Source organism: Monodon monoceros, unplaced genomic scaffold (genome assembly GCF_005190385.1).
Source record: "Monodon monoceros isolate NGI ecotype Baffin Bay Population unplaced genomic scaffold, NGI_Narwhal_1 Super_Scaffold_6, whole genome shotgun sequence".
Lineage (NCBI taxonomy): Eukaryota > Metazoa > Chordata > Mammalia > Artiodactyla > Monodontidae > Monodon > Monodon monoceros.
The window spans coordinates 24,947,146-24,968,843 of record NW_021703783.1 but is presented as its reverse complement, the minus strand read 5'-3'; the positions used below and the strand labels follow the sequence as shown (position 1 = coordinate 24,968,843).

The 21,698-nt window shown below is 34.1% G+C and overlaps 1 protein-coding gene across 1 annotated transcript in view; it reads left to right on the top strand.

Annotated features, from left to right (window-relative positions):
- The window catches only part of IPO8 (importin 8), a 70,586-nt gene that overhangs the window by 19,473 nt on the left and 29,415 nt on the right, over window positions 1-21,698 (top strand). The window contains exons 6-19 of the mRNA XM_029206328.1: window positions 694-783; window positions 2,289-2,383; window positions 2,828-2,912; window positions 5,217-5,351; window positions 7,440-7,539; window positions 9,801-9,877; window positions 10,169-10,285; window positions 11,450-11,539; window positions 12,853-13,018; window positions 14,048-14,208; window positions 15,035-15,160; window positions 17,102-17,168; window positions 20,378-20,503; window positions 21,107-21,204. Coding sequence (XP_029062161.1) covers window positions 694-783; window positions 2,289-2,383; window positions 2,828-2,912; window positions 5,217-5,351; window positions 7,440-7,539; window positions 9,801-9,877; window positions 10,169-10,285; window positions 11,450-11,539; window positions 12,853-13,018; window positions 14,048-14,208; window positions 15,035-15,160; window positions 17,102-17,168; window positions 20,378-20,503; window positions 21,107-21,204 — 1,533 coding nt within the window. The remainder of the gene's footprint in view (window positions 1-693; window positions 784-2,288; window positions 2,384-2,827; window positions 2,913-5,216; window positions 5,352-7,439; window positions 7,540-9,800; window positions 9,878-10,168; window positions 10,286-11,449; window positions 11,540-12,852; window positions 13,019-14,047; window positions 14,209-15,034; window positions 15,161-17,101; window positions 17,169-20,377; window positions 20,504-21,106; window positions 21,205-21,698) is intronic.

Here is a 21,698-nt window from a genome sequence, read left to right as displayed (position 1 = left end):
ATAGTCTATAAAAATACTGAATCACTCATATGCCCGAAACTAATATAATATTTTAAATGAACTATACTTCAAAAATAAAAAGATAATTTTATGAGTAATGGAAGTATTGACTAACCTTATTGTGATAGTAATTTCATAGTGTATATGTGTATCAAATCGTCCTGTTCTATACCTTAAACATACATAGTATTATATATCAATTATATCTCAATAAAGCTGGAAAAATGAAAAGTTTGACACACAAAGGGGTAAATGGTAAAAAATCACTTATCTAGAATCTCATGTTGAACAAATGATGCCTTACTGTATTTTTATAATTTTTTACTTAAAAAAGTAGCTTAGGGACTTCCATGGCAGTCCAGTGGTTAAGGCTCCACACTCTGAATACAGGGGGCACAGGTTCGATCCCTGGTCAAGGAACTAAGACCCCTTGTGCTGCACAGTGCGGCCAAAAAAAAAAAGCCTAGAGAAATAATTCATGGCATGTATATTTTCTAGATTTAAAAAATTTAATTTACATACATATGTTTATAGAGCTGTTTTAAGTTAAATTTTAGGTTGAACCACCTGAAATTACTAATTTCACGGTCAGGTGTTAACCGTTTCATATATTTCAACCTTTCAATATAGATAAATTGCTGATTTTTTAGAGGGGAGGAATTATTGTCTGATGTTGTTGTCCTTTGTTTTCAGTATGCATTGCCTCTTCAGCTGGTGAATAACCAAACCATGACAGCGTGGATGGAGATCTTCCGAACTATTATTGACAGGACTGTTCCACCTGTAAGAAAGGGCTTCTGTTCCTAAGAAGAATGGGGAAAACTTGGGTTCGGGTTATTTGTGGTAGATTGATTTATTATACCAGCCTGCTATTTAGAAAAAAAAAAATTACTACTGTAATAAAAGTAATTAATGATACATACTCATTTTTAGAAAGTTCAGATAAAATTAATAGAATAATAACTATTTAATCCTACTAAAAATGATAACCATTTTTGAAACTTGGTATTTGTTCCTCTTGTCTTTTTTTCTCTACATTTATATACAACCATATTTTTTTTCTTTCTACAAAAAATATTACAGAATCTTTATAGGAAGAAGTGATTAAAAAGGGTATGCTGACAAAATCTTATTAAAAAGTAATTTAAAAGGGTATACAGAAAAAGGAGCATTAATGAAATTTGTTAGGAGGAGCAATCATATTTTATATTTGTAAAAATGGTATAGATAGGTACTGTTTTGAAGTTCATTTTTCACTTAAAATCTATTGTAAATATTTCGTATGATTATGAAGTTTTTTACATTGTGTCATTTTTGTTGAATGCTTCATTTGCTAGATATTTAGGTGGTTTTAGTTTTTTAGTGTTTTAACTATAAGGATGTAGTTAAATTTTTATGCACATACATGATTATTTTGTTTGGATAACCTCTTAGCAGTGTTTAAGGCTTTGACAGATCTTTAATTAATTAATTAGTTAATCAATTAATTGAAGTATAGATATACAATATTAGTTTCAGGTGTACAGCGTAGTGATTCAGTATTTTTATAGGTTATACTCCATTAAAAGTTATTAGAAAGTAATAGCTATAATTCCCTGTGCAAGACTTTGACAGACCTTGCAAACGGCTTTCCAGAAACAGTGCACTGGCTTATACTTTAATAAGCAGTGACTGAGAATGTCTGTTTTGTTAAATTCTAAGTTTGCCGGTTTGATAGGTGAAAGATGGTGTCTCATTTTTATCTGTAGTTACAGTGATACTATATTTCATCTATCAGATTAACTCAAATAATCAAATTAACTAAATTAAAATATATCAAATATTTAAAATTTTGAGCTTGTCTCCAAATGTGCAGTATTCCTTCCTTTGCCCATATCTTGGGACAAATTATGTTGAGGTTTAGTTTATACACATAAATGCACAGAACTTAGTGAACAGTTCAGTGAATTCTGACAAACATACGCTTGTGTTACTATCACCCAAATCAAGATATAGAACTTTTCTGGCATCTCAGAGAGTTTCCTTGAGGGATATGGTATTTTGTGTTTTGTTTTCTACTTATCTGGGCCTTTTAAAGATGGAAGATAAAACAGCACTGGTTGGTTGAAATTTGCTTTGCTTGTTTAATTCCTACCTAGCAATCTATAAAGTAAGAATTTGCATTTGTTTGGCAGTCTGAATTGACATTTAATTTAACTTAATTTGTATCAATATTTATTCTGCCTTTGTTAGTCACACAAACCTTTTCATTATGTGGGAATTTTATCTGGGTGTTTTTGTCCTCCTAGGAGACTCTGCAGATTGACGAGGATGATAGACCAGAATTAGTCTGGTGGAAGTGTAAGAAGTGGGCATTACACATTGTAGCTCGTCTCTTTGAACGGTAATTCTGGTTATTAGATTTACAATCTATGGTTGGTATTTCAGTATTGGATATAATAAAATTGAATAGGTCCCTTGATGCTCTACAGTATATGATTATTTTTCTTTAGAGCAGCAGAGGGCAAAAAGTCACCCTATGCTTTGTTTTAAAGCAGGCTTAACTGTGATCATTGGCTTTGAGATCATAGTAAGGTGAACAGTCTTCTCTGGATCTTTCTATTCTCTGTAAAAAGGATCGAGAAATGATATTTCTGTCTGAAATTTTAAGTATGGCATGGAGGCTAAGTACAGCTTATCATAATTTCATTTTGGGGCTTGTGAAAAAAAAGGTAAAACGTTAGTTTCTGTCCCAATAGAATACATCTTTCAACAAGTATTTAAACTGGTGAGCATGCTTTGTTTCTAAAATTTGCAGTATTTAAACATTTTCTCTTTGTATTTTAAGATATGGAAGCCCAGGAAATGTCACAAAAGAATACTTTGAATTTTCCGAATTCTTTTTGAAAACTTACGCAGTGGGAATTCAGCAGGTAATAAACTTACATTTTTTAAATAGGAGGATGGTTACTACTGAAAGTAGTTGAGTCACTTCTATCCATTTAAAAGTAGTTTACAAACATGTTAATACATATTTATAGGGGGATGAAATGGCAGCTCTGGGAATCTAATACAGTGCAGTCAGTTTTAGAACCAAATGTCCTAGGGTAGCTACTACAAGAATGTCCCTTCTAGACTCCTAGATGGTGGACTGAAACCTTTCAAGTCTGTTGATTGATACTTGTGTAGCAGTCGCCAGTATTAGATCAGGTTCTTCAGTTAACTTCCTGATCTCACATGAGTTTCTTACCCTCTATTTGTTGGAGCCCCGCCTCTTTGTTCTAAGCTTTTATATCAGAAGATTTAGGTAATAGGAATTGATCTATTTCAAGAGGAGTTGAGCTCAGAAGTTAAGACTTTCAGCTGAGAACTTACACATTTTTGTGGAAGTTTGGGAACCATTCTGTACAGTGAAAATTAGGAGTTCTTGAGAAATAATCCAAGTTGATATTAATATTTACAAACTACAAAGGATAGATGGGCGTGAAGACTATCTGTATTGCCATTTGAATCATGAAATTTTTGTTTCTATTTCAACAAATGAAATTCAGTAGTGATTGAGCATTGGCTGTGTCAGGGCTATATTAAGGAAGCAAAGATTAATCAGACATAGTAAAAGGCTTTCATGATACAAAGGGTGTTTCTAGATTTTTATAAATCTATGCAAATTAGTCTTCTTTACTGTCAATGATAGAAAGTTCAAACCTGTCATCTTAGATGGAATACTTCCTTTTATGGATTATCATTTTGACTAGTATCATTTTATGGATTATCATTTCTAAAAATTACCTTGCAACAATTCAGGAAAGCTATGGCTATAATTTTCTCACAGGTTATTTTGTTGGCCCATGAGAAAGTTTGTAGGGAAAATTGGTGAGTGATGAATAAAATTATATATTCAGCCATTCATTTTGGATACTAGGATAATCAGGGAGCTGGTTAGCTCTGTCTTCTGCTCTTTCCACTGCTGTTAAACCCCAGTAAGCATCCTAAAGTTGATGCCCTCTTCTGGTGTGTTCAGTAGAGGTTTTCCAGTGTCACATAAACATGTATGCACACACACATTTAAATTTCATGCTGTTGCATCCATGTCATAAACTGTTTGAACCTTGGTCATTTAAAGTATATATTCCTGATATTTTAAAAAGTTTTTTTTTAATCAAAAACTGTTCTCTTTTTTACTATTGTGTCTCATCTGCGACCACCTCCACTTTGTGTGAACAGCAACTGTATTAGGAAGAACTGTGTTTAGTAGCATCCATTTTTAGCCTGCACTGCAGAAGGAGTTTCTAGGTGATAGTAGGACTTCTGACAAATTTTATAAACCTGAACTTTATATAACTTGAACTGAATTCATGTTCTGAATTTATAAATTCTGTACATGTTTTAAAAGACCCCCTTTTATTTATTCAGCAGTTCAGTGATAAGCTTGCTGTGGTGAAGGGCTCTGGAGATCAGGAATTGGAAGACTTGCACCGTGTTGTAGTGCAGCCTCTGACTGCGTGTCCTTGGGTCCTCACAGCTGCTTTGGGCATGGTTCTTTCCTTAGAAACAATCTTATTTTAAAAATCAATATTAAAAAAAATAACTTCTCAGTTTTGTGGTATTTCTACAAAGACTTTCCGTGGTCTGAGATTATAAAATAAAAATTTTCCACACTCTTTTTTAGTTACTATGTGGTTTCACTTTTTGTTGCTGTTGAAATATTTCCCTATCTGGAATTTATTTAGGTGTGAAGTTTAGTTAGGGAGCCACCTTAATTTTTTTCAGAGGGCTAGTCAGCTGTCCCAATACTGTTTTTTGGATAACTTACCATTTCTCTTCCAGTTGAAATGCACCTTTATCAAATATTAAAATATGTTTATGGTGTCTCTTGCTATATGGATGTTTTCAGTGTTCACTTAGTCAAATCTGTTACTATTTGACAGGAGTCTTAATTTATTTGAAGAACTAGTATGTGGAAGAGTGTATAGACTTATTTTGAGTAGTTCCACAGGTTAGAAGCAAGATAAATGGCTGAAAATCACAGTGAGACACCCTTCAGTTCAGTATCGCAAGGACCTATCTAAGAATTAAAACAGCTCGTGTGCTGTCTCACAAAATATTTACTTCTCTAAAAATCTGTTAATTTTTATCTCTATGACTTCTGCGTTGGTTTTATGTCATGCCTAAAATGCCCATCCTGTTAACTTTAAAATTGTTTTTTTCCTATGTTTTCTCTTCCTATTTTCCTGTAGGTACTACTAAAAATTTTAGACCAGTATAGGCAGAAAGAGTATATAGCTCCCCGTGTTCTTCAGCAAGCATTCAACTATCTCAACCAAGGCGTTGTTCATTCTGTAACCTGGAAGCAGATGAAGCCGCACATACAGGTTAGTGTCAGGGAGCAGCTCTGGGAAATCATTCTCTGGTTAAATTTTCTGGACAGGGTAAGTGTTAACTAATCCCATATTTTATATTTAATATGTTTTTGTTTCCATTAATAATTTCGAATGAATGCAGTCTTTTTTTTTTTTTTTGTGGTACGTGGGCTTCTCACTGTTGTGGCCTCTCCCGTTGCGGAGCACAGGCTCTGGACCCACAGGCTCAGCGGCCATGGCTCACGGGGCCAGCAGCTCCGCAGCATGTGGGATCCTCCCGGACTGGGGCACGAACCCGCGTCCCCTGCATCAGCAGGCGGACTCTCAACCACTGCGCCACCAGGGAAGCCCATGAATGCAGTCTTATATCTGATATGAAGGACCTGGAAATTTAAGTATTTGAGAAGAGTGAAGTTTTCAAGTTGTATGAATTGGAAGACTTGGATTTAGTTAATCTTGCTTGGAATCTTATTTAGCCTCTGTTTCTCCTCTGTTAGGTCAGATAATATTTTTCTCCCCTTCTTACCTAAAGGTTGCTAGGATCAAATGAGGTATTTTGTATGATAGCATTTTGAAAACAGTCCCCAGGGCTCTACTAAGTTAGTGTTATTTTGTAGGAAATGCAGGCTGATACATGACCATTTTCTTTTGTAGGTATGAGCAAACAGGGTTTTTATTTCTCATTTTGGATTGTTAAATTCTATAAAAGAAGTTAAAGTTTTCGGTTTTTATATCAATTGTGTACTTAAAGGTAGAATCAGCATTTTATTAAAGAATAAATCAGAATGAAAAATTATGGACCATTAATAAATAAATTAATATTTACATACAGATAATTTTGGGTAATTCAAAGATGTTAGGAACGGAATTTTTTCCTCTCAAACTATGAATTCTTAAATTCTGTAATCTCTAAGATGGTATCTAAAAAGTAAAGCAATTCTTTTACTTTGTCTTTGGTGTCTAGGATAGAATTTGTTTAGTGTTATCTTATTATAGGTCTTACAGATATTAGATCTTTTGCATTGTTTTCTGTGGACACTTTAATAATCTTTGCCTAATTCCTTTGATCAAATAGTGATTGGTTCTTTGCAATTAATAAAGATACAGATTTCATTTTATTTTACTGTGTGCCTGTAAAGTAAGGGTGAACTGTGATAGCATTTTTTTCTACTTGATGCCTTTTGCCTTATTTTTACATGGCTGTAATGTAGGAGTAAGAAAACTGACTATTAGGCTGAATTTTTTTCTCTTAGAATTACTTAATTTGGAAGAAGTGATAAGAGATAATTTTGTTCTTACATATGTAATTGTTAGAGCACGGAAGGGCTTGGTAGAGCATTAGCGGCAGTGAACATAGAGGCTGTTAGATGTGATTTTTTTTTTCCCCCCACTGAAGCCTGCGCTGGTAGGGTAGGAAATTAAGTTGTTGAAAATGGAAAAAGAAGAAAATGTTAATGTTGTTGAAATATTGACATTTAGGATCAAAATGGAAATGTAAAAATGTTCACAATAAGTAATGTAATAGTAAATATAACCTTGGTTTGATATTTATTTCTCTTAAAGAATCAAGGTATGTTTAGGTATGTTTATATTGATAGTAAAACTTTTATCCCCGCTCTTAACTCAAAGAATAGCATTCATCTCTTTCTCTGTACCTTTAATCAGTTGTTGTTTAAAAACAATCTTATGGGCTTCCCTGGTGGCGCAGTGGTTGAGAGTCCGCCTGCCGATGCAGGGGACACGGGTTCGTGCCCCGGTCTGGGAAGATCCCACATGCCACGGAGTGGCTGGGCCCGTGAGCCATGGCCGCTTAGCCTGCGCGTCCGGAGCCTGTGCTCGGCAGCGGGAGAGGCCCGCGTACCGCAAAAAACAAAAAAAACAATCTTATGTTTAACTTCTTCTGCCCCCACCTCTACCCCTTACCCCCAAGGCTTTTGCTTTCCTGCTTTCACTTTAGCCAACGCAAACTTGACAGAAAGATTAATATAAGTTGTTTGGAAGTTGTTTGGAAAACTAACTTCAGGAAGGCTTTCATTATTTGTGTTCCCCAAATGTGAATAGTCTATACCCATTTGTTGTTTTGTTTTTTTCTCTTGTTAGAATATCTCTGAAGATGTGATTTTTTCTGTGATGTGTTATAAAGATGAAGATGAAGAGCTGTGGCAGGAAGATCCATATGAGTATATAAGGATGAAATTTGGTAATGGAGATGATTTTAGTCCTCATCAGTTCCTGGCTCCGTAAAGTAATAGAACTAAATTTATACTTTTAAGCAGATTTTACTACTTTGTTAAATTCCCAGAGTTCTGCTTTTCATGATAAACTCTGAAACTTGTGAGAGTTTGATGTTCTGTTGAACCGATGGACTTGAGATGAAAAGCTGCTTTATTTGTCCATCCCTCTCATGGGTGCTGAAGCAGTCATGGAACCATCTATGTATAACTCTTTCTGTTGTGGTGCTGATCTGCAGGGACCATTCCTTTCTGTGCCTTTTGGGATACCTATTTGTAGATTGGGTTGTTCTCAGTCTGGGATATCCTTTGCATTTCTGCATATTTTAGGAGCACCCCAATTTAGTTTGCATCCTTAACCTAGGGACTGAGTATTCCACAGGGGAATGAGATTACTTCTGATGACCCCACTGTGTGGCCCAGTTCTCTGTGGGTCCTTTTAGCCTTGGATCTTCCAGGAAGCTGTTGAATTGTGTAGGTTGCCTCAGTTCATTCCCTTTTGTCACCAGTTTGAATTAAGCACTTCCTGGAGTACTCAGGCACTTAGCATAGGAAGATGTTATTTGTGTACCTCTGTTCCTCCCATGGTGAAGAAGCTATCTGAGGGCAGGGACTTTATCTTACTTGCTTTATTTTGCATTCTCTATCCCTTCTACACCCCTATATTCCTCTGCAAGTTCTTGGCCCTAGTCTGTCTTCAGTGAATGTTGAAACAAATAATTGATAAGACTCGCACTGCCCAAGGCATGCTGAAGGTACTGTGACCACAGTGCTTTCCCCTTGTCGGGCCATATGTCTCTAGTTACTTGAGTTAAGCCTACTAATATAGATGCTAGATTGTTGGGCTATGTTGTTTTCACAGTGCTTTTGTTTAGATTCTTTGATTCAGTAAGTGAGGAAGCGCCTCTTTCCTTTGGAGACAAAGTACAGGAAAAGCAAGTGAATGAGAAACAATATTTACCACTGCTTTATCCTTCCATTCTATCATTTCTATTTGAAAATCATTGTACATATGCATGATTTATTAATTCCCCTTCCTAATGCTTTTGTTTTCCTAGTTTGCTTTGACAGAGCAGAATGATTAACTGGTCTTTCTTCTGTCTTTTTTTAAGGCATTTTTTTAGTGTCTAGCTTTTCTATGATACCTGTTTTTATAATGTGCAGTGTATTTGTTTAACTTTCAGATGGCTACCATTATTTTACTTATTCTTCATATCAAATAAGAAAGTATCTCAGTTTTTAGAAAATATAATAGTTAAGAGCTGTGTGTGTTGATTGATAGAATTTACATTTTATTGATTAAAAGAGAATATGGATAATTCAAGACTAGCTAAAATGCCTTTTTTCCTTAATCATTTCCTTCTGTAGAATGCAGTGGGTATTACTTAATATGTGTATTTTACTTTTAGATAACTACTGGGGAGAACAATTACGTTATTAGTTTTCTTTTTATATTTTTGTCATGTGCAGTTATTTATATTAACAAAATACCCCTGTCTAAATGTATTGACTGATATTAATAATGGTGTTTTTAGATTTGGTAAAAACTGAAGGAGCTCAGGCTTTGATGTTAAGACAGCCTGGATGTGAATGCTGGCCTGGTTGCTTACTCACTGTGTGACTGTGGGCAAATTACTTAACCTATCTGAGATGGAGTGTTTTCAGCTATAATATCTTGTGTGTGTATGGGTGTCTATATGTGTATTATCAGTTTGTTTCTTTCTCTTACTACGTAAGCTCCATGAGAACCATTTTTGTTTGATATTTGTATATTTGTATCCCCAGAGCTTAGAACAGTGCCTGGCACATAGTAATCACTAAATAAATTTTTATTGTTTTTTGATAGAAGTAAAGCATTTTTCCTATCCTCAGTGAAACAGATATGCCTAATATGTAATTGTTTGTTTTAATATGATTATTTAAAAGGACAACCTTTTGAATAACTAAGTATTTTAATAAATATGAAATAAAATTTAAATATTTAATAAATAACATTTAATTTAAATATTTAATAACTATTTAAAATATTTTAAAAACGTTTAAAATAAATATTTGATAAATATTGTGCATGAGAGCAGTGATGATATATCTTTAGCTTTTTTGTGCTGTAAACCAGTGTTATATGTTGACTGTTTTATTTCTTGGTTTTGGAATAGTGGTCAATAAGGTTTAAAATCTATAATAAGTAGTTGTATTTTTGCTAACATGGTTTAAACTTTTAAAATCTTAGATATTTTCGAAGATTATGCTTCTCCCACCACAGCAGCCCAGACTCTCTTATATACTGCTGCAAAGAAAAGAAAAGAGGTATACAGTTATTCTTTTTAAGTACAAAACTGAAGGGTGGCCTGTGTTCATTTACCACTCTAATGAATGCCCCTAGTATTTGAAAAATTATGTTAGTAGTTATAATCTGTTACTTTAAAAATATTTTTCTATCCTTGTAAGGGAAAAGGAATATTTTGTTTTCTTACTTATAATTGCTTGATAGCACACAATAAAATGGCTTTATTTTTGAAAATTTGTACATCATATTTAATACAATAGTAAGGCAGTAAAAGTTCATATAGACTAAAATGGTTTCTTCTGTTTCTTTAGGTGTTGCCAAAAATGATGGCATTCTGTTATCAAATCCTAACAGATCTGAACTTTGACCCTAGAAAGAAAGATGGAGCCCTGCATGTGATTGGTTCCCTAGCTGATATTTTATTGAAGGTTAAGCTACTCAAATTTAATTTACTTAATAACACTGTGTAGCAGAGGCAAATGAGAGAATATGAAAGTTATGGATAATTTAAAACTGGTGACTTTCTGCATAATTGAATTGACTAAATATTTTTCTTAATTAAAAAAAGACTTTTTTTTGATAGTTCCATTTTATTTATTTATTTATTTTTTAACATCTTTATTGACGTATAATTGCTTTACAATGCTGTGTTAGTTTCAGCTGTATAACAAAGTGAATCAGCTGTATGTATACATATATCCCCATATCCCCTCGCTCTTGCATCTCCCTCCCACCCTCCTTATCCCACCCCTCTAGGAGGTCACAGAGCCACTGAGCTGATCTCCCTGTGCTATGCGGCTGCTTCCCACTAGCTATCTATTTTATATTTGGTAGTGTATATATGTCCATGCCACTCTCTCACTTTGTCTCAGCTTACCCTTCCCCCTCCCTGTGTCCTCAAGTCCATTCTCTATGTCTGCGTCTTTATTCCTGTCCTGGCCCTAGATTCTTCAGAACCATTTTTTTTTTTTTTTAGATTCCATATATATGTGTTGGCATGTGGTATTTGTTTTTCTCTTTCTGACTTACGTCACTCTGTATGACAGAATCTAGGTCCATCCACCTCACTACAAATAACTCAATTTCATTTCTTTTTATGGCTGAGTAATATTCCATTGTGTATATGTGCCACATCTTCTTTATCCATTCATCTGTCAGTGGACACTTAGGTTGCTTCCATATCCTGGTTATTGTAAATAGTGCTCCAGTGAACATTGTGGTACATATTTCTTTTTGAATTATGGTTTTCTCAGGGTATATGCCCAGTAGTGGGATTGCTGGGTCATATGGTAGTTCTAAAAAAAAATGACTTTTTATTCATCACTTTTTAAATATGAAAATGTTGCTGTATAAAAAAAATGGTACAAAATGACTTTAGTGTTATTTATTTCTAGAAAGATCACTCAATATCAAATTATATCTAAAGTACTATTTCTGTCTTGTTTTAAAACATGCAATATGTAGGTAAAATTTTACAAAATTGTAAATAGAAGTATATTGTGTAAGTCATAACAAACGTATTTTATTAGGAAGTGATTTTTACATATGAAAAAGACATTGGTAAGTTAAACTTAATTTCTGTTTCCTAACAGAAGAGTTTATTCAAGGACCAAATGGAATTATTGTTGCAGAATCACGTATTTCCATTATTATTGTCTAACCTGGGATACCTTCGAGCCAGAGTAAGTTTTCCATATTTCCATTATAGTATCTCAAAATCTTCATTTGTAAGTTAATTATTGAACTAAATATTTTTGAATAAGTTGACCTTTTACCACATACTGAGGCGAAATGAAGGCAATTAGAATGTCTTTTATGGTCACATAAGCTGAATAAAGAGCAAACTAGTGAATAAAGGAATTTATAGATTTTAATTCCAGCTGTTTGGTTCCCCTAGCCTCACTTGCTGCATATGCAAAACATTCAGTGAGAGGGATGATGTTACAGCAATGGTACAATGTAAATTCATAAGCTGATCAGTGTCCAAACACTAATGGAAATTATATTTTGGCTAAAAACTTGATTATGATTTCCAGTATAATAGTTAGATATGCCTTAATAAAATGGAGAAAATAATAATCCATGTAAATTTATTTGTGTTCTAAGCGTATATTATTTATAGAAATAATATATTTTATGGAGAAATAAAAATAGAACTTTAATTTAAGAGCCTAGTACTTATTTTTATAACTGTATCAACCCAACAAAATGTCTTGCTAAAACCAATATATGTTAAAATGCCTTGTACACTCTAAAGCATTTTATAAACAGAAGATAATAGTCACTAGGGAAATACTTGTGTGAATGTAGATTAGCGATGTGGACGGCATACAAGTATTTTTATAAGTAGACTGTTATTTCTGCAGACTCTGTGAATTGTATTTCTCTTGTTAAGTCTTTAGTCATTCAAATTAATTACTGTCAGTTGTGTTTTATGCACATAGAGAATTTAAAAAAATAATATGATTCTGTGGTCTAATAGTTTAAACTTTGGTAATTTATGCAAAGTTAAATTTCTTCGTGTCTTGTGTGAGTGAAAAAATCAAGTTTGTTAAACCAGTTAGTGTAAGGGAAAATAATATTTCATTCATTTGCTGTTAAGACCAGTAAATGAATATCAGCATTGGTTGGTTCATAGTACTTTTGCATATAAATAATAAATAAGTTATGAATCATAATATTTATTAAAAGCACTGACGTGATTTCTTTTTTCAGAGACACTTAAATTTGGCTCTGTTTTCTTTTTCCTGTGAATAATGATATTGCATAAAGGTAATTTAGAAGTAATAAAACTGCCTTTATTATAAGAAGTCTGGGAAATCCAGAAGTTAGCAACTAAGGCTAATATGCTTCTCTCCAAAAACAAATAAATAAACGAATAGCACTTGGTAGAATTAATGATATTTTACTTAGTAAGAAGTTCTTATATGTGTGACATTATTACATAATGCCATAATCCTAATAGTTTCCTACTAACTTTTTTCTTATAACATAGTCCTGTTGGGTACTTCATGCATTCAGTTCTTTGAAATTTCATAATGAGCTCAACCTAAGAAATGCAGTTGATCTAGCAAAGAAGAGCCTGATTGAAGATAAGGAGATGCCTGTCAAGGTTGAAGCTGCCCTTGCTCTTCAGTCATTAATTTCTAACCAGACACAAGGTAAAGACAAAATTTTTAAATTTAAAAAATTTAAAATAAAAACACACGTTTTAGAGGGTGTATTTAATTTATTCTTTTGACATGGTCTTCTCAAGTAGTTTTGTTCACTTCCTTCCCTAACAAAGATGAGTCCCTAAGTCTTAAGGTTCAGGGTTTGGATTTTTGAGCTTTTGCCTCCTCAGAATTTTATAGAAGTTTATTCTTGCCACTTTTAGGAGTGTCTATTGACTGTGGTTTCCAGAAAAATTTTAGATTAGAAAAGAAGTTGATGATTGGTAGATGGGGAATCAAGAGGCCTGGGGGTCTAGTTTTGATTGTGCTACTACCTTGCCATGTAGACCTGGGCAAGGCCCATGATCTGTTAAGACTTAGATGCCATATGTTTAAATTTAGGGGGATTGGACTAGATGGCTTTAAGATTCCTTTCAACTCTAGGATTCTATGATTCTGCTAGTTCTGAAAGTAGCAAGTAGCATTTCTAGTGAGTGATAACACATATCTCATTTGTTTGTTTAGAAGAATGTTCTGTTCAAAATTCAAATAAACCTTTGAAAGTAAATTTGGCTTTATGAAGAACATGAACCTTTACCTCTATTCAGCAGTGTTCCAGTGGAAGGACAGTATTGCATAAGCACATGTGGGGAGAAGGGTGATTAGAGATGGGGTGGGGGAGGGAACAGTCTTTATGTACATGATTTTTTATACTTGTATGATGATAACATATTCGTGTTTGATGAGTCATGCTGATGGCAGAGCACATGTGTAATTAGAATTTCTCAGTGGGTGCTATTGGCATTTTGGGCAAGACAGTTCTTTACTGTGCTGAGCTGATTATCCCTATGTTACTCATGGGAAAATTGATACATTGGTGAACATTATTTTGGTACAGCTTTGTAACTTACTCACTGTGAAGCAAATATGTTATCTAGAAGCTATGACCCTGTGTTATTTACCTTGTGACCAAGTTACTTTCCTTCACCACTTGTCAATGGCTAATTTTTTTACTGAGTTTGTTTTTTATTGCATTAGCTAAGGAATATATGAAGCCACACGTGAGGCCTATTATGCAGGAGCTGTTGCACATTGTTAGAGAGACAGAAAATGATGATGTTACTAATGTTATCCAGAAGATGATATGTGAATACAGTCAAGAGGTAGCCTCAATTGCTGTTGATATGACTCAACACTTGGTAAGACTGGGCAAAGTTTTATGTTAGTTGGTATAAAGGCTTTGAATAATCTAAATAAATTAAACTCCAAAATCTGGAGTTCAGTTTACATGTAATTGAAATGCTAATATAAAAATATTTGCTCTGATAATTCTGACAGTTAATAATTTCTATATATACTTTTAAGTTTTCCTAGATTTTGGATTTATTTATTTAATGACAACCAGAAGTTAATTATTTGCTATCTGATTATAATAGCTAATATGTATTCCACTTTAGTGACTAGATAGGGGAAAAATGCCCATGTTTAAAACATGACAGATTCTATCATTGATTCACAAAGTGCATATCTTAAAGTTTGAGCAATGCTGACATTTGGATGTGTGACACTCCCCCCCCCTTTTTTTAAAAGAATTTATGTATTTATGTATTTATTATTTATTTTTGGCTGTGTTGGGTCTTCATTGCTGCACGTGGGCTTTCTCTAGCTGCGGCGAGTGGGGGCTACTCTTTGTTGTGGTGCGCAGGCTTCTCATTGCGGTGGCTTCTCTTGTTGCGGAGCATGGGCTCTAGGTGCGCGGGCTTCAGTAGTTGTGGCACACGGGACTCAGTAGTTGTGGCTAGGGGGCTCTAGAGTGCAGGCTCAGTAGTTGTGGCGCACGGGCTTAGTTGCTCCGCAGCAGGTGGGGTCTTCCTGGACCAGGGCTCGAACCCGTGTCCCCTGCATTGGCAGGTGGATTCTTAACCACTACACCACCAGGGAAGCCCGACACTGCCCTTTTGCTAACTTATAGAGAAGGGCGGGTATAGCAGTACTAATTGTTGAATGTGTTTGCTATTTTCATAGGCTGAGATATTTGGCAAAGTTCTTCAAAGTGATGAATACGAAGAAGTCGAAGACAAAACCGTAATGGCTATGGGAATTTTACATACCATTGATACTATCTTGACAGTTGTAGAAGATCATAAAGAGGTAGGATTTCTTTGTGTTTTATTATGTCATTATAGTAACTGAAATTTATATGATCACTGGTGATGAATTTTAAAGTCTTAACCTTTAAATTGCTATTTATGTTGCTGGATTTTAAAAATTACCCTCAAATTTTAAAGAAAAGTATTAAAATGATTGAAGGGAAATATTACATGTGGTTTTAAAGTATGTAGTATATCTCTTTGTGCTAAGCTTAGTTTAGTTCATCACATCTGCTATGTGCCGGGCTAGGTTTAGGGGGATATCAAATTGAATAAGACATGAGCCCTGCTTTTTGGAATCCATAGTCTGGTCTTCTTGGCAGAGAGAGACTGCCATTCAATCATGGTGGCAAATTTTAAATAATGGAACAAAATGCTGATGTAACAAATATCTGAGAATGGAAGGGAAGAAGAGCTTAAAACATCATCTTTCCTAAACTGAGTTCCAGAACAATATTGGGATAAGAATTTGTGCAAACATTTGTTAAGTGCTCTCATATCCGTTAGCTGATAGAATGTTACTATGTCACCCTGCCATACAGTGCGTAATGGTAGTGTCCTTTTGCAGAAGCGGAAAACAAGGTTCAGGTAGTATCAAGAGTCTGAATCATGTTCATAGAGCTAGTAAGTTGTAGATTTGGGGTTGCAGTCAGTTGATGTATCCTGATAATATGTCAGTTAATCCCTACCTAAAACCTGCTGCTCTCTTCCCCAAGTATTATATATTATATAGCCTCTACTTGACTGAGATTAGATTTGTGTTCATTACTTCTGTGAGCACGGTTGACTCATCTGGCAATGATGGCAGCTCTCATTTTGTACAGTGGGACTTAGGAAGCAGGCGCTGGTTCTTTAAATAGCGTTGTTAAACCCTGTGGCTGTTGACTTATCCTGTGTTTATCACATACCAGTGGACACTTACCAGGTTCTTAAAAATGGTTCAGTTTTCTTCTCCTGGGCAGGGCTTCCTTTGCCTAAAAGGCTTAGTGTGAATTTTTTTTTCCGTATTCATTATTGTATTGTTGTGTCCTTGTTGAAACAGTATGGGCCTATCAGTAAAAGTGAGATTTCCAAGTTAAGTTACATGTATACTTAAGGATTATTCTTTCACTTTATATGTAGAACTTATATTTTAAATTTGAAGAGAACTTAGAGGTCGCCTTGTCAAGTTTTCCCAAATATGTGTGTGTGGAGGATGGGCAGTAGTAGAATGAGCAGCAGGGTTAGTTTGAAGACAAAACAGCATTTTATCTTTTTGTTTTAATTTTTAAATTCTTGATATTAATTTTATTTTGAATTTCACGTAAAGTTAAAGGAGCATGTGACCTTATTGTGATTATCAAGGGAGGCATGGGTTAAAATTGAGATGCACTAATCAAATCCAGCTTCCTTAACCTGCAGATGAAAAAACTTAAAGCCTTCAGCTAAATGGCTTTACCAAGGTCATAGGTAACTAGAGGCAAAACAAGGACTGGAATCTTGGTCTCCTGACTACCAGTCTTATGATTTTGAACTTTGACTTACTAAACGCAAACTTTGAAAACAAGATTTCCTTAAAAGGAATATTTACACGTGTACAAATACTTAATGTATGAAGAGCAGAATTATAAATCTGGAACAGATGCTTAGTATTTTTATGGCTTAAGCCTTCACATTGAAATCCTAGATATATTAGGAATTAATTTTGGTATAAAATATGAGATAAGGAAGTAATTTAATTTGTAATTTTATTATGAATTTAACTGCCACTTCTATCATGAGACTACTTTTCAGAATTTCCTGGTTATTCTTGCATGTTTAATTTTTCACGTGAAGTTTAGAATTCTCAATTTCTCTTCTCAGAAAAGTCCTGTTGGTATTTTTATTGGGATAATATTAAAGTTATAGATTAAATTAAGAGTTATGATGAATTTTAAACTAAATGTTTAAAATTTGTCTTTAGGTTACTCAGCAGTTAGAGAATATCTGTCTACGGATCATTGATCTTGTTTTACAGAAACATGTAATTGGTAAGTTCAAACATAGAATAAAAAGGTAAATTGGGACTCTTTTTAAATTTGATGAAAAATGCATTTTAGCCCTTCAAATTCAACAAGATGGACAGTTTTGAGAAAGAGAGACTTGCATTCTGTTCAATTTGTAGATATACTTTCTGATTATAGGCATCCAGATTTTCATTTAGAGGTAGGCTTAACATATCCAGTTAAGAATTTTTGGTCTTGGAGTTTTTAAAGAACAGAGTATTTAAAGTTTTTTAGAAAGGAGGAACTGGGATGAGGTTCAGGTGAGGTTACTTTAATCTGGGATTGAAAAATGTGAAATGATAGACATATATCCTATCAGAAGTGTGAATTAATTGTTGTTCTCTTATCTGTTACGGTGCCTGACTGCTGAGTAGAATCAGTAGCTAATGCTGGATGTTATACACTGATTGGAATTTGTAGAGGAGACAACTTTTTCATAGTATCCAAGCATTTTGAAGATGCCAGCCCCAAATCTTGTGGGCATGAGGGAAATGCAACCTGTATAGTGTATAGATAGAAAGATGGAACAAAAGCATGCTACTGCCTAAGAGCAGTTGTTTCCAAACTTTTTATCATTCACACCATTAGTAAAAAGTTGAGCATGTACTTCTAATGTATGTGAATAATATTTGAATACCTATTTATAGGCAATATACATGTTACTATACTACATTTACATACATAAAAATAGAAATGTAAAAACATGAGATTAAATATAAATATAAATGTATATATCCAGTAAGTGTTCTAATAACATTCTTCTCCCATCTCAGTGGATTATCCTGCACCCTGCCAAGGGTACTCCTTACTTTTGAAATAGTTGCTATAAAGCAGTAGTTCTAAGACTTCGGTGTGCATAAGAATCACTGAGGATCTGGTTAAAATGAAGGTTCCTGGACCATAATTCCAGAGATTCTGATACACTCAAAAAGAGTATATTCACTTATGTCCTTATTCATGGAAGAGATTGTAACTGAAAATTCTCCATTAAAAAAAATTTTTTTAAGGACTTCAAATGTGAATTTTTTAATTGATTTACAGTATTTTAATAGTTTCAGGATTACAATGTAGTAATTTGATATTTTTATAGAATATGCTACATACAAAGTTATAAAATATTGACTGTATTCCCTGTGCTGTGCATTACATGCTTGTAACTTATTTATTTCAGGTGAAGGGGATTAAGAGATACAGATTACTAGGTATAAAATAAATAAGTTACAAGGATGTAATCTCCATTTAAATTTAAAGTAAAGTAATCTTGAGGAAAAAACTGTAAAGTAAAGCAAAGGGAAGTAGTTTATACCAACCTTCTGTAATCTGCCTACACCAAATATTTAATTTGAGCAGTTACAACATCAGGATGTTAAAAAAAGGAAAGGGGCCTATTTCTTGGGTGTAGTGGGCAGAGGAGAAAGCCATGGTTTCAGCTGCCTGTCTCCTCTAATCTCATCCCTAGTCCCAGGGTGATAGCTGATCTCTCTTATGTTTTCAGCTGTGATGCACATAATGTTAGTGGCCCTTTTTTGAACCAATATTTGGCTATGCAAGATCTCAGATTAAAAAACAACAACAACCAAACTTGTTCTGGAAGATGTCATGGGCTGAATCTGTTAATCCAGGACCCCTGCCACAGTAGTCTGACCATGTTATGTCCGTGGGTCCAGTCTCTTTCCATTGTCCCACTTCTCCCTCCCTCCTTTGCCTGTTTTCATTGCTAATTTACTCATGAAGTTGATTTATTATTAGAAGCCAGGCTTAGCTGTTACTGATTTAACTGTTCTATCTTATGCAGTAAGTCAGAGTTAGTAAAACCATCCTACCCTAATAGTCAGTCTTCTTGGTTGAGAATAAATGAAAAAACTTATGGTCAATTTAAGCAGAAATGGAATTTAGCGGAAGGATAGTCGTAGCACACCAAAGCAGTGGGAAGGCTGGAGTTGGCCAGAGCCAGCCAGGATTCTGCCGTAATAGTGGTCTGCTTAGAAGGCCAGTGCTGCCTTTGTCAACACTGGGTCCTAGGCTGCTGCCTACCATAGTCCAGACTCCAACACAGACCCTGTCCCCCCCACCCCCGCCCCCCAAAACTGGAACAGCTTTGTGCCTTCTAGTTTCTCCCTCAAGATTCAGAGTCCTGGTCTTGAGCATCTGAGTAGCCAGGTAATGCACACATGCCGTAGCTGTCACGAATGTAAAAGGAAATATTTCTATCTTTTAGGCTTCACTTTAGGGAAGAGGCATTTGCTTTCCTGAACAGAACTGTCAGAAATTTTATATTCAATTGGTTGTATTTCAAGTGATTGTCTTACATAACAAATTATTTCCCAGTATATATGATTTCCATCTTATTTTGCTTTTGGTAAGGCATATATCTGTATTACTAGCTTTTGAATGTATTAAGTTTTAAATAATGTTACAGAAAAAAACTTTATTCAAACTTCCAGGGTGAATATTAGTTCCTTTTAATAAGAAGGGAAAAAAATAATTAACTTTGAAATTAAACTTTTTTGTTCAGTGACATGGTAGGAATTATTTGAAATTTTTGTATTGAGGTTTGTGTTTTCTGATTGTATGTTTAGATATAATTTGCTTTTGAGTGAGGGTAATAATAATAAATATGTGTACAAATGCAAGCACATTCTCTTTGGACTCTTCTACTTTGAGTATAATTGTCTTGAGGTAAATTAAGAAATACTGTACAAATTTTACAAGCTTTGTAAATTGATGAAATACTGTCCAGTATATAGTTTGTAAAAATACGTGAGACACAGATATTTTCACCTAGATTAATTAAGCTCTCTGAAGAACATTATTTGTAAATTTAAAATCCTGTGTAGGAGCCACATACAATAATCTATTCCTTCTTGTATTCATTTCTAATATAGTTTTATATATATATATATATATATAAACTATACTTTCTATATTAAAAAATATAATTTTTCAGTATTATAAGTAAGTTTAGTAAAAACAAATCTTTGGCTTGTCTTATTGAGTAGGGGGCAGATCTTGGTAAGAAATGGAAGGTGGCAAATAGATGTAGCTGAAGATGTGAATGCTGAGAAACAGATGCTCAAAAATACATTAGATGTAAAACATGTGTGAGTGTATAGCCTAAATCCTCTTCTGAGTGGTCTTTGTGTTTAATTTTTGCTATTTCCTGGGATTCTAACTAGAGATTTTCTTCTTTCTAGAATTCTATGAAGAAATTCTTTCACTGGCATATAGTTTAACCTGCCATGGCATTTCTCCTCAAATGTGGCAACTTCTAGGTATATTATATGAGATTTTTCAGCAGGATTGTTTTGAATATTTTACAGGTATGACTTTGACCAGGTAACAGTTTTGCTTTTCTGTGTCTAAATAGATATTATTTTCGAGTAAAGGGTGGTGCTACCGTAGGAGTGTTTTTCAGCCCTAGGAATAGAGGTAGTAGGAGGGAGACCGTATTGCCTACTGTATCTTAAATTACTTTGCAGTCAGAGTATATATCCATATATTTATTAATATCTTCTGAATATCGACTATATTCCAAGTATTGTTCTAAGCTCAGCAATACATCAGTGAAAAAAATAGACAGCCCTTGCCCTTTTGACACTTCCATTCTAGTGGGGGGAGGGAGAGGGTAGGAAACACACAGCCAAGTAAGTAAATATACAGTATGTCAGATGGTGATGAGTGCTATGGAAAAAAAGAAGAAAATTAATAACAATCACTATAATAAATGATGAGCATTTTAGTCTTTCTGATCCACATTTTTCTCATTTATAGAAAAGGTGGATTTAACACTTTCATTTCTAGCATTTTGTGGTTGCAAGGGAAGATAGTAATGTGTGGGTGCTACAGAAATATGCTTTCAGTGGTAATAATTTATTTCTACTTCTGTTACTCAAGTTTCACTGGGATTTTGAATTTTTTTCCAGACATGATGCCTCTCCTGCATAATTATGTGACAATAGATACAAATACTTTACTATCAAATCCAAAGCATTTAGAAATACTTTTTACAATGTGTAGAAAGGTAAGCATGTCCTAAACATTTGTCATAGTGATTCTTACTAATGGTTTACTTACTAACGTTTACTTACTAATGTTGTATTTTACTTCAGGTACTCTCTCAATTTGTTTCTTATACATTTAGTTCTGTATTGCTCTCATCAACATATATTTGTCATTTTGTATTTTCAAATGGAGTTTGGAATTATCTGAAAATTTCATATTGTGTGTTATACTTAAGAATGTTTGCTACTTTTATAGCTGTGTACTTTATAATGCTTAGGTAAATAATTTTCTTCGTGTTTTTTCTTTCAAAAATGCAGACTTGCTCCTTGATTAAAAAAGAGTGCTAGGAAAATACCACACAGTTTGTCAATTATTGATTTTTCTTTTAATTGAATGTATATATTAGAAGACACTAGATATAGGTAATTTGAACATAAATAACATAAGACAAAAAATTGGAATAGTTGGAAAAACAGCATCATTTAGCTCAATACAGGATAATTGGTAAGCCAC